The sequence below is a fragment of the Hippocampus bargibanti genome, linkage group LG19, assembly GCF_051943395.1.
Source record: "Hippocampus bargibanti isolate YZ-2025 linkage group LG19, ASM5194339v1, whole genome shotgun sequence".
Classification (NCBI taxonomy): Eukaryota; Metazoa; Chordata; class Actinopteri; order Syngnathiformes; family Syngnathidae; genus Hippocampus; species Hippocampus bargibanti.
Window position 1 is genome coordinate 9423587 of NC_142752.1, and position 13513 is coordinate 9437099.

General features: G+C 42.5%; 1 protein-coding gene across 1 annotated transcript in view; it reads left to right on the plus strand.

Annotated features, from left to right (window-relative positions):
- Positions 1-493: 493 nt before the first annotated feature.
- The window catches only part of lama2 (laminin, alpha 2), a 111931-nt gene continuing 98911 nt past the window's right edge, over positions 494-13513 (plus strand). The window contains exon 1 of the mRNA XM_089021559.1: positions 494-607. Within this exon, the coding sequence (XP_088877685.1) occupies positions 541-607 (67 nt within the window). The 5' untranslated portion in view covers positions 494-540. The remainder of the gene's footprint in view (positions 608-13513) is intronic.

Genomic DNA, 13513 nt, shown 5'->3' on the forward strand with positions numbered 1-13513 from the left:
ATTTCACAGCAGTAAAGTTATGAAAAATGAAGAGGAAAGGAAAGAAAGAAATAGAAAAACAAAATACAGGAGCTGCTGGAAAGGCAGCCACTTCCGCGGCGCCATCTTGAAGTAAAAAAAATAATAATAATAATAATATGACAACACAAAGCCACAGAGAGCCATTCATACTTCAGCCCTTGCTGTACCCTCTTTGTGACATGAAGCAGTTCTAGAGGAAAGAGGAGAGGATCAAAGTGTCCTGCGCCTTATATACACCAGAAAAGATGGTAAATGGCATCATTGCTTCAGACAGCGTGTGGTGAGTGCTCCAGGTCAGCAGGAGGAGCCCTAAAACAGTTGTCAAGTTGGAACAAAACTTTTGCTTTCTGAATGGGACAATAGTTCCACATGTTCCCCTCCTGTTTCCCTTTAGACCAAACGGGGGAAGGAGGAGGAGAGAGCCGGAAGGAGGAGGAAGAGGAGGAGTGCAAAGTTTGCCTCAACTCTTGATCACATTGGCGGCACCGGCTCCACCAAAAACCAAAACGCGGGTCGAACATGACTCGGCTCGGTTTGGTGCTCCTCGTCGCGTTGCTATGGCAATGCGGCCACGCGCAGCAAAGAGGTGAGAGTCTTTCTGTTTGTCCATCGCTCCGCCACAATCCGTCAATGATTGTCACATTTTGTTCTTTACATGTTGTCTATTGTCATCAAGATACGTCAGATTTTTTTTTTCATCTCACTGTGGTGTTTAAACATAAAACAAGCTGCCTCGGATTATAATAGTAGCTAATTTGGATGAGCAAGCATTTCTATTTTATTTATTTGTTTATTTATTGAATGAGGGGTGTGCATTCACAATTTACACCCCCATAACGTCTGAAATGGTGCATTGCATGAAGTTATTATGAAACACCTTATGAAATGGTACTCATCCACCAGCAATATTTAACAACAACATGGAAAATGCCCTAAGAAGGGTCCCCTAAGTCACCACCCCAAGAGCTATTTAAATCGACAGATGACGGGCATAGTTACTGTCATCTTTTGTGAAATTAGCGAGCAAACATTCCGAAACGCCATTTGATGATTCCCGCTCTGAGTTGTGTACAAACCAATTACAAATGTGTTTATCACTTTACCTTCATGCAAATTTAACCGAGGTGCGCCGCATGACTTGTGAGTTCCCCAGCGGCATCATTGGAAATGTAATGTGAATCCAGCCCCCCCCTTCTTATTCGCACCCTCCAGAGGCCATTAGAGAAATCAATATTTTCATGAGATGGATCCATCTCAATGTTATGTCTCTGAAACATGTTGATTCCAGCCTGCTTTGTTAATGTGAAAGCTACCACGCTTGCTTGGATGAGTTTGATAGAATGCTCCATCGGGAAATCTGTCAAATTTTCTCGGCTTGGAAGCTCACTGCGAGTAATTTATGTTTTCTTGAAAATGAGATGATGGAAAGGCCCCGCCGTTGCATACCATTTGAAGATAGGAAGATGCGTTCCAAAAAAATGCACCAGTTAATGAATCCAAAGTGCTAAAGCACTTGGCTATTGCAAGAATAATCGAAAACAGTGAAAGAGACGAGAGCAAATGAAAACTCCACGGTAAAAGATCTGTAATTTGCGAGGGAGAGTAGGCCCCCTATATTGATTTTTAATCATAGGAATCAGTCAGTTCTCCTTTCAGCGGAATAGGTTGAAAAGATCTTTTATTTTTCTTCTTGGTGCCTGATTGCCCTGTTGGAAGGGTTTTTTGCAGCAGAATCGGTTGCCGGCGTTAGTGAGTGAGGCATACTTAGATGCTTGAAATGCGAGCAGTCATTACAACTCCCCTGGCGTGATTTGTGAGACATTCACGACTGGGTCCGTACTGAAACCGTGCTTAGATACGTAAAACTTCACATGGCTCTCTGTGAGTCTCAAGCTTAACGGGGATGTCTGAATGATTTTTAAATTATTTGCTTGAGCGCCCCCCTTTTTTCTCTCCCTCTTTGTGTCACCTATGCGGTTCTTTCACCTTTAACTGAAACAACAAGGAAGTGAGATTGAAATGTACTGAAATCCTGGCTGGTGACCCCCATTCTGTTGTTAAAGCTGAACTGTCAACAAAAGTGAATTGATGATGAATTGACGGGGGTTCCCATTATATTATGGATACTATTTGCGTAGGTATGTGTACATCATTATTGATTGATCCATACAACAATAGGCCCACCCCCAGAGCCGTAACATAGAAAAGCAGAATGTGATTGGATTGGATTAGGCTTTATTAGTCTTGCAGTGGAGAAATGTACATTTTACAGCAGCAAAATTATAGATTGAAGAGTAAATGAAAGGAAGAAGTAGGCGCCATCTTGAAGTCAAAAGACCAAAAAATAATATGACAACACAAACACACAGTAATTCAATCTTAAGCACTTTCTGCACCCACTTTTTGTACGAAGCGGTTCTAGATGAAAGAAGAGAGTATCAAAGAGTCCTTTTCACCAGTGGATCAGGGATGCCATGGTGAAATGAGCACGTTTACTACAAGCTAAATGTTGAAAGCAAACACGATGCTGTAGAATCCATTGATGACAAGAGATTGTCTCACATCTGCTGTCCCACGTTGATCCGCTTCAATTCCAAGACGCGACAATTCACATACGCATCGATGCTCTGCACTGATGCCCCTTTCCTGTCATCCTCTATACAGGCGCAAAAAAAGCACAATCGCCCAGGAACTGTCCAGCAATGACACTCAAATCCACCGACATTCCTCCAAACTCAAAAACAGTGCTGGCATATTTGTGCTGCCGAAAAGGCGCAACCACTCCGTGATGAATGTCATTGTAGGTCACTGAAGTGATAACAGGTGTTTGTGTGGATTAAAGTAGTCCTTTGGGTTCTAAATTTAAATGGGTGTTAACACTGGAAAGATGATGCATACTTCCTGCCAATAATAATACTGAGGAGCTAAGAAAAAAAATAGCATCTCGTTGTTTGTGTGTAGGCTATTGTCACATGCTAATATTTGATTAGGTGTTTTCGATTTGGGGCTGTGCTCCCCCCCCCCCCCCCAAAAAAAAAACATTAAAACGAAAAACAAACCCAGCACATCCTTTGCACGCCAAAATCTTTTTTGTGTGTGAATCATTCACACATCCCTGTTAGCTGGTTTGTTGTCAGAGCTGCACTGATAATGCTCAGGAGAAAATCAATAGTTAATTCTTGCAGGGACACAATAACTGCTCTGCCCATCTCTACTTTGCCTTCGTTAGACAGAGGGAAAAAGGCGGCCATAAGTTGATGAATTATTTGGCGTGTGTGTGTGAGAGTGTGTTGACGGACGCGCCTGCATCCGTTTTGTTGACTAAGAAAGCACCACATTCACTTATTCAATTGGAAAATAAACTTCTGGAATAATAATAGCAGACCTCACTTAGGTCACATCCACAACAAACCTGCCACGAATGTTCAGTCCGCACTGCCACATCAGTAAAGTCTGTTTAATCTTTTTGGTCTCAGTTGTTCAATATTCATTAACGGGAAAACGTCTGTGTAGGCTCTCAGTCGTACAGGAATGGACGTTTCGTGCCTCATCCGAAAAGCTTCGTCAGCGAACTAAAATTGCGCTGGTAGCTCTGGCCCTATATATATATCCTTAATGGACAGAGGTGGCAGTGCCAGACCTCTGCTCTGATAGGTCCCTGCTCGAAGAGAAGAAACCTTTTCATCAACGGGAAAAGCACCCAAAAAAAGTTTAGCACCATTGCTAACTAAAAAAGAAGCAAGCCACCATATTTAGTTACCGAGAGCCAATAACGACGCGTTTAAGATCCTCTCTGAAAATGCTTAAAGGTGAACTTGCGGTTTTAAGACTTGAGGGATTAGATTGTTTGACCTTGTGGTTAGCAACACAGAAGGCCTGACAACCGATGCGGGGGCCCGCGCTGACCCTTGGATGCGGACTCGCACATGCAGGCCTGCAGCTGCAAACCCCCTCCTTGCTTCTCCTCTCCTCCATGTTGTTGCCCCCCCCCCCCCTTCTCTCATCTGTCTACATGCTTATATTTTGCCAAGGAGCTTCCTGGGGTAACACATGGTGTCAATAATGACTCCCCCCTAGCCTCCTACTCAAACACTTACCCTCCTCTGCTGCAGTCAATTTCACATCCTGTCTTGCCTACCACTTTCTTGTGACTGTGAGTCTTTCTCCATTCGTTCCTCAGCCCCCGGATTCCTTCGTCGGTGTTTCCTTTTATTAACAAATAGCATTTGTACATGCTTTATGAAATCAGGATGGAGTACAACTTTATATATTTAAAAAAAAACATCAAACATATTTCACTGATGGATTTGGGGACCATTTTCACATTCCCACTCATCAAAAGCTTTCACCACTTTTGTGTTTGTACCATTTCATCATTTCGCTCCTCTTTACTGGCCGCAGCTCACCCCCGTTACACCACTCATGTCCTTTTCCTTCTGCTTAGCAGCCTCCCCTTTCATCTTGGAGTTCGAGTATGGCTCACAACCTCAGCGGCCATCTCCCCAGATCTATGTTTGGCATTACTTTGTTTGTCTCTTTGGTCTTTTGTTCTTGGTTCACGGAGGTGTTGCTGGGTTGGACCACTTTAACTCATTCACTGCTAGACTGTGTCACGGTTCGCAAGTTGGTGATGGTGGTGGATCCCAAAAAAGCAGGCAGGAGAGAGCAGCAGGGTGTAATTGACAAATTGTATTAAAATAAAGGCAGCAGGAACAAAATCTAAATCATCAAAGTCATCAGAACAAAAAAGTACAAAGTAGAAAAGAAAACCATGAGTAAAAATTTGCTAAGATGAAACAAACCTGACTGGGTGAAGCGAACACATTCAATGACCCGACAACGAATGGTTGTGCTGGGAATCCTTTTAACTGCCACTGACTGGAACAACCAACACCACTGCAGGTGCAGGTGGGGCCGACAGCGCCACCCGTTGGTCGCCAACCAGATCATGACAGTTGCAAAAATGTGTCCAGTCCAGTGCCAGGATTTTTGTCATTGTCACTTGAATTCCAGGACCCACAGAATATAATAAAAGTTTTGGGACAACCTAAACAGTTCAATATAGTGTTAGACTCTCTAATTTCATCAGAAAGTTAATTCCTAAATTATAGAAGTCTGGTGTTATCTGCGCTTCAAATGAGAGCTGCTGTCTAAAATATAATGCAATACATACATACTGGTTTATATACTGCATTAACAACAGTCGAAGCGGGAACAAAGCGCTAACATGGAAAAAAAGGGGAAAACTGCCCCCTTTTGGAAAAGAAAAAATATTGCCAGAGGCCATGGCCAGCGCTTTATCGGCACCCACGCATGAAAAAACAAAACCCGAACAAATTCAGGAATGGCACTCTACGTCATATTTTCATTTCCCGAATAAATGTGTGAATGGCAGTGAATGAGTTAAAACCTGGTGATCCTCAGTTGGGACACCATACAGGAAGAAGTACGTCTCTGACACATGGTTGAAAGACAGCAATAAAGAATTTCCTGCGCAGATCATCTCAAAAAACTATGGAAAGCTGGATGATGATTTTAGAAAAACAAATACATTCATATTTTTCCTTCTCTTGCAACAGAAGTCAGCAAATGTCAGGTCACTGTGATTTTCGTAGACGCGCCTGAAAATCTGGTTGAATGTCTTCCCAGAAGAGTGGGAGCTGTTCGTGGGATTTCCACTTCCTGCAGATGTAATTGCAACATTTTCGGACTTGCAAGAATTCCTAAATATATTTTGGCTGATGTTCACCCATCTGAGCCTCTCTCAATTTGAAATGTGGCTGCTTTGTGCTCCCGACAGCTGGATTTCGTGTCTGCTGTCATTTGCCGATTTCTCTCCCACGCATATTTGTTCAACACATGGTCGCAGCATGGTTTTCGGTGTATTGGAATCACGGGAAGCGATTCCCAGAGAATGTTTTGGAAGGTTTGTTGTTGCATCTGTTGGTATGCCGCGTGTCCTGCTGATGAATGCAACCCCCCATCCCCTTCTCCCCTAACCTTCACTATTAAGTTGAACTCTCACCTCCCCCACTCATGATCTTAGACCTTCTAGAACCACCCTCCTTTGTCTCGGGTTATCATAACCTTAGCCAGCTGTGTGGTCTGAGTCTAAATCCTCAAATTCTTCCAGAAACAAACTGCGAGCATTCAACTTAATTGATGCTCGGTACAAGAAGGCCATGCAAAAAACAAACAAACATTTGAATGCAGTAAATGCTTTAAATACTGATTCACATGTGTACAGTGAAATGTTATATCTAGGCCATTTTTATTTCATTGTATATACTGTGTGTGTACATATATATGTACAGTAAAGTCTCGTTATATCGATATCGGATATATCGATAGTCCCGGTTATATCGATACTATTTCTATGCACGCGCGGAGAAAATTACATGCAAACAGGGTCGGATATATCGATAGTCCCGGTTATATTTTTTCGGACTCCCTTGAATATCGATATAACGAGACTTTACTGTATATATATATATATATATATATATATATATATATATATATATATATATATATATATATATATATATATATATATATGTATATATATATATATGTATATGTATGTGTATGTGTGTATATATGTATATATATATATATATATATATATACGTGTATATATATATATATATACGTGTATATATATATATATATATACGTGTATATATATGCGTACATATAATTTCATCTGTGCTGTATGTCATGCATATTAGCATATTTGACAATAAAGCTGACTTTGACTTTGACATATATATATATATATATACACACACAAATCACAGTCGGCTTTGTTTGCAAAGTGAATCACTGAATCAAAGAATACTGATGTCTATCTCAAACCGGGGCATACAAATGCAGTGCACATCGGAACTCTACAGCTCAGCCCCTCAGTATAAATGAATGCATGCACGTGCACGCGGCCCCCCACAAAAAAAGAGACAGCAAACAGAAAAGCCATTATTTTCTTGCTGAATGTTTGTGTGATTCCGCTGATAAAGCATCAGAGAGAATAAGATTCTGTCAGAATGGCCGGGGTTGGTTTTACTGCATTCATGCGGTGTGTGCGTGTGTATACACAAACAACTAAGACAGAGAAAAATAATGCAAGAAATGGAGGTAAGGTGAGAAAAAAAAAGTTTCTGCATACATTTTCAGTTTCCATTAGACCCGCGGCTTTTCGCACTGATACTACGTGTATGGATGAGGTACAGTGAGCGGGAGAGGTCTGTATTCCGAATTCCACATTTCTATTAAGTTTTTCTATTTCCATTATTGTGGTCCGAGGCAAACCCACGGAGAGGCTAATGCGGAGCAAATGTTCACGTTTGACAAAAGATGAAAAATGGGAAAATGTGTGTTGTGTCCACGTGCGATGCTGTATGCGGGTTTTTTTGCAAGGGTGGAACAATTCTAGACCGACTGCACCCGGTAATCGGCCCTATATATATATCCCTAATGTCCAGACATGGCGGCGCCGGACACTGCTATGATAGGTCCCTATTCTCAGGTTGGGGGGGAGCAGAGGACCACTCCCTGCAGCCCCACCGATTGTTCCTACATTCCTGGCTAACGAATGGCCTGATTGCCCCACTCTCTCCGGGTGTCACCTCATCAGCATTACTAATGTTGCCTCACCTATGTTGCCTAAGCAGGCTAGTGTACGAACGATCCAAATTGAACCTCACCCCACCGTATCGGTTTAATGAAGGATTTAGCTTTTTTTATGAAAATTGCTTCTTTTACTCCCCTTTCAAACCATCTATGTTCTTTTGCTAAGATTTTACCCTCATTGTCATCAAATGAGTGGTTGCTAGCTTTTAGGTGCGTATGTACTGCCAATTGAGGCCCACTAGTATTATCCCTGCGATGTTGATAGTCTTTCTTTGAGAATTTGTTTAGTCTCCCCAATGTATTGCTCTTTACAATTTTCATTCTTACAATGTATGGAATAAACTACATTACTTTGTTTTTCATTTGGCAGCCTATCTTTTGAATGCACAAATTTTTGCCTTAGAGTGTTTATCGGTTTGAAATCGGTTTGTGTTGCCAAAGTACTCTTTGTAGTTTTTCAGAAACTCCTGCAATGTATTTGTCAACGATCACCCACAGTTCGTGAGTGCTCTCCTGATATGTTTTGACTCCTTTTCTCTGCCTTCGACGCTTGTAGATATTAGTTTAGCCCTATACTGGAGGGTTCTGATAACTCCTAGTTTGTGTTGTAGAGGATGGTTCGAATCGAAAAGTAGTGAATACTTGGCTTTAAGCAAAAAAACTCCTAGGCTAGCGATGCTCGATAATTTACGAGACTCATTTGGCTTCAAGTCTAGCGAGAGCATACTAAGACAGGATGTAATATCAGTGAGTTATTTGGATGTTTCTCTTCTCGCTGACCTTGTTTGGATCCACAGAGGAGAGCCGACCTAAGCGTTCAACCCTGCCCCGGAGCCACGATGGTGGGTGGTCCGTCAGCACATTTACATGCTTGGAGAAATCCGCACCTCTGTTCAAGCGAACCGACGCGCCTATTGTTTGCGCGGACGCCATGAAGAAAGGCCCTTTGTTGCTTTGCTTGCTCCACCCTTGCTTGGGAGATGCTTGTTTTGTATGAGATAAGCTAATTGCGCTTAAGAGAGCCGAAATCTAGACCAAATCCCGGCAATTTAAAATTACTCATTTTGATGAAGGGGAAAAATCCATGAAGATGATTCAGAATAGGGCCAAAGGTTCATTTTGGAACTTTAGTTTTTAAAACGAAAGGGTGGGGGGTACTTTTTGGAGTTGTGTTGAGCCTTGGAGAACATCATCCCACTCTTCCATCATCAAGACAGATTCTCGGCCAAAGCCGAATGCAAATTTGGATGGGAATGCGTATTGGGGCCTTGCATAACCTAATAAAAATAACGTCACGGGGATAGTGTTTGGGAATCATTGCCGAAGTTATTTTGTCTAAAGTAGCGTACGGAAGGCGAACATTTCATCACTATTTCACGACAGACACGTCTCTGCTGTGTGTCATCATCGGCCTCTCCAGACCGAAAGCAATAAAATGTTGTTGTACGCCGCAGCTTTGCTGTACCGCATTTTCTGTGCTGCTGGGTACACGTCCACACGTCAAGTATTTTCTGATATCGTAAACACCTTCCAGGGATTGAGGCTCTTTTTGAATGACTCCACAAGATGGAGTTTGTTGTAATCGAGGATCCAGATTTCATCTACTGGCCTGGGCAGTGCTCACAGCCCCCCTCCCACCCAAAAAGCTCCCTTCTTTATTTGTGGGTGTGCGGAGGGAGGAGTTGGGGGTGGGGGATTCCTTGCTGAGGCAGCATGTCTTCACCCGCGGCGGTCCAAGCTGGTGATGCATGGAGGAATCAGTGTTTCATTAATGGCCATAATAAGCCTCCATCCTCTGTTTACCTGTTTGTGTCGAAAATAAATTCACAGAGGAGCAAATTTTCTCTCCTTAGTTCTCATTACAACAGGTACATTGGTTGTTTTCTCCATTTCAACAACCTCTTCTGGTTCAATTTCAAACCAAGCATTCCGTTTCACATTTATCTCATTTCTCTGACCTAATTCGTTGTACTTTTTCACTTCTTTTTCCCTCTCTTAACCCCCACACCTTCTGCTCGCTCCCTTTTTTCACCCTCTATGCAGCCCATAGGGCCTCATTCATAACCTGTACCCATTACCCACCAAGCTATTAGGTTTTGCTAACAGATATCCTTTGGGTGAAAATCAATGTCTATCCGGGGAGCAGTTTTGTCCATGGTGCCATTGTAATGAATGCTCTGTGCACCGCTCCACGTGCGTAAACACACCCACGCACAAATGAGTTGGTAGAAAATTGTCGGAACTGTATTCCTCGGATAAAACTTGTGAATGGTGGTTCCTGGTTCAGCATCTTTGGAATATGCGATTTGAGGGGAAAAAAAGTATCCTGTATAACTCAAATGCATTAACGTTGACATAAATATCTTTGTGTCAAACACACATCTCCGTCGCAGTCAATAGTGTGAACATTTGCCACCTGCCTGGGCATTGAGCGCATGCTTCAGAGCAGCTATTAGCAGAGGTGTAGTCATCAGCAGTGCCCAAAATCGGTGAGTCAGCACTCCGCAGTCCAGCTCTGTCCTGATCAATAGCCATCCTTTAATGCCACGTGAGAGGCCAGCATTAAAAGCATTGGAGCGAGACATCACTTGAACTGATTGTTGAAACTTAAATATCCAATCACGGTAAAGTCATTTGGAGTCGGGGGAATAGAATGGCTGTTACTTCCTCTGCAAGCTCGGTTCACTTATTTTTCTGATCTACCAAGCTACAGCATTGGTCATGTGTGCTTGAACCAACATGCACATGAAAACAGGAACGTTTCATCAAACTAAATTTATCATGTATTATAGGACAACCGACACAATTTTTTTGTTTCCTAACTGACATCAGAAAAATGTTTTATAGCATCTAAAATACCCAAAACACACAGGATCATATTTTTAGTCACATGAAAAACACCAATGAAAATGACTTAAAGTGTCCAAAAACTACTTCAAAATGAAACCGGAAATGGCCAGTTTCAGAAGGTCCCGGACGCCCCCTTGTTCGTGACGTCACGCCAAGACGTATTGCCTTGCTCGAGAATCAAAACAATGGCTTCAGATTCGGAGAAGATGCTTTATTGTTACTCATCCAGTTATGAATATGATTAAAATAGTTCTGAAGAGGAAAGCATAAATGTTTGCAATCGATTAAAGAAGTTATTTAGTGTCATTTTGAGGCATCTGGACTGAAATGTAGCGTCTCAGAAAATGCACAAGATGGCGCCCAAGCTCCGTTGGATATGGGCTGATTTGTCTGCTGGGCATGTGTGTCAAATATTAGCAAATGTCAAATTGTATCAAATAGTAGTCTTGGTGCAAAACACAACGATGCACCATTGCATTCTTTATGTGGTTTCCTCCTAATTCCGTCATCAACATGGATCAAAGTTTTCAGACCAAACAAAGTACCCAAAAATGCATTGTGTGCCGCTTTCTCGGTCAGTGACAATACCTACCGTGACGTCACGCAGGTATCGTCACCAACTCAAAAACAAGACTTCCTGAATATTCAGCGCGAGTCTTAAAACGTAAAATATAGCTATATGCAGTGGAATCTTTGTAAAATACGCTCAGTAGAAGTCATTTGAAGTGATTTTACAAATTATGGACACAACTTGTACGGAGGCGTCGGTTGTCCTTTAAATGTCCTTATCTTTCATCGAATTACATGAATTCATTCTGGCCTAAAAATGATTGTATCTCATGTTCAAATTGTTAGCTGACATCCGTCCACAGGCCGTGAAGCGCTTAAGTTACTTCCTTACTCCTCCACGTGCAGACGGCAAAGCGCTAATAGAGACGGATTGCGATGAGAGTGTCCATAAGTCTTCCCCGAGAATGTTGCATACTCTCCGCAATGACTTTCTTTTCGGCACAGAGATTGAGTTTGTATGCCTGGCCTGTCAATATGCTTCGTGATTACTGACTCTTCCCTCGTGCACATACTTTGCTGATTGTACCCTGTGGACATTGAAACTCGTTTCTTTAGTCCATTGTGGGTTTTTTTTGTGCGTGTCAGTCATTGGTCAAGTGAGGAGAGTACAGAGCCAACAATGAAAACAGGAAATTATTTCTGAAAATAACAAATAATAAATGACAGCAATGAACGTGATGAACGTTTGCTTGTCTGTTTGTTCAGTTCAATCTCCTCTTTCACTCCTTCCTGAGCAAAATACGTGCATGTCCATCTGGATTTCCAATTACCCAGAATCCCTTGTGTCCGCACTGGCCTCATCTAGTAAATGATGTTATTTCCTGGTCGGCCTAATAGTACGCGTACTCGGTCCGTATGAGCATGTGCGTACACTCATCTCCAAAATAGAAAAATGTAAAACTCACATTTTATAGCCGCAAGTCATCCCATAGTCACTTGCGTACTTGCTCGGTTTTGCCAATGGTTTTATCTCATGCCTCGGCAAGCATCCTTAATAAAATAAACAGTCATATGATATACCCTGTGGAAACAATATCCACATGAAACCACGTTGGCAAATGCTTGTGCTTTTTTTGCGCCTGTAATGGGGATACCTGGCTTGAGGATCCCGCGATGAGAAGAAAGTAGCAATAGCGCAGAGCTTCGATGTGTATGTGGAATTGTCGTGGCTTGGAATTGAAGCGGAATAACGTGGGAGCGGAGATGTGAGACAATGTCTTTTCGTCAATGGATGCTACGCCTTTGTGTTTGCTTTCAACATTTAGCTTGTAGCAGACGTGCACATTTTACCATGATGTCCATGATCAACTGGTGAAAAGGACGCTTTGACCCTCTCCTCTTTCATCTTGAATTGCTCTACACATAAAATAGGGTGCAGAAAGTGCTTAAGATTGAAGACTGCCTGTGTCTTTTGTTTTCACATTTGTTATTTTGTTGTTTGACTTTAAGATGGCGTCACGAGAGTTGCTGCCTTTACAGCAGCTCCTGTATTTTGTTGTTTCTACTTCTTCATTTCCTTTACTCTTCCTTCCATAACTTTGCTGCTGTGAAATGTAAATTTCTTCACTGCGAGACTACTATAGGCTTCAAATGCATGATTTCAAATTTCCAATGACTCTCACAAAAGCTTTCGATGTTACGTTACAAGGACCTTGAACTGGGATCTTTGTCGTGCCACAGGTGTTCGCTAACGCCGCCGTCATCTCTCAACACTACTAAAAGTCGTACGAGCTTCAAATACCCTCAACTGCCGCAAGGTCAAGATGCGTCTGCCACTGTGGAACGCAAGCAGTCCACATCTGTGCGCCGTGAATGAATTGCCTCGACATCGCAGAGTCAGACTTTTTACTCAAAGCTGAAGCAATCAGCGGCGTAAGTGCCGCGCTCAAGATAAATGCCGAAAGTGATACAGTCGCTCGTGTGTGTTGGCTTATTGCGGTAGTCGCTACGAGATGAGATTCTTCACCGGGAATAAATCTCTGCCGGGTCCAGAGATCAAGTTGTTCTCCTGTAAATCTGCTCAATGGCATGTTTTCATTACAGAGTCCAAAACATCCCCGTAGACGGTGTATAACGTGTGTATTTGTTTGTGTTTGTGTGTGTATCGCGGCCTTGGCTGATAACTGGTTGAGTGCGTCGCAAGGCTAGCCCAGATGAGTTCCTACTTAAATCATACATGTGTAGTTCAGAGGTGCTTGGAGATGATTTAACAATGTCCCCATCACTGCCTCATCAGGTATGATGTGAGAGCGTGTGCGGCACCCCCCACACCCCCCCACAGAGGGACCGCTCGTAACGCAGCTTGATAGATTTACTATGAGCTGTCCTGCCCTGCCTTAAATCACGCCAACCACTTATCCGAGAGTAATTGCACGTAAAGATTCTTGCTCCACTTCCTTTTATTTATTTTTAAAGATGTAAGCAGATTTTTTTTCTGAGTAAG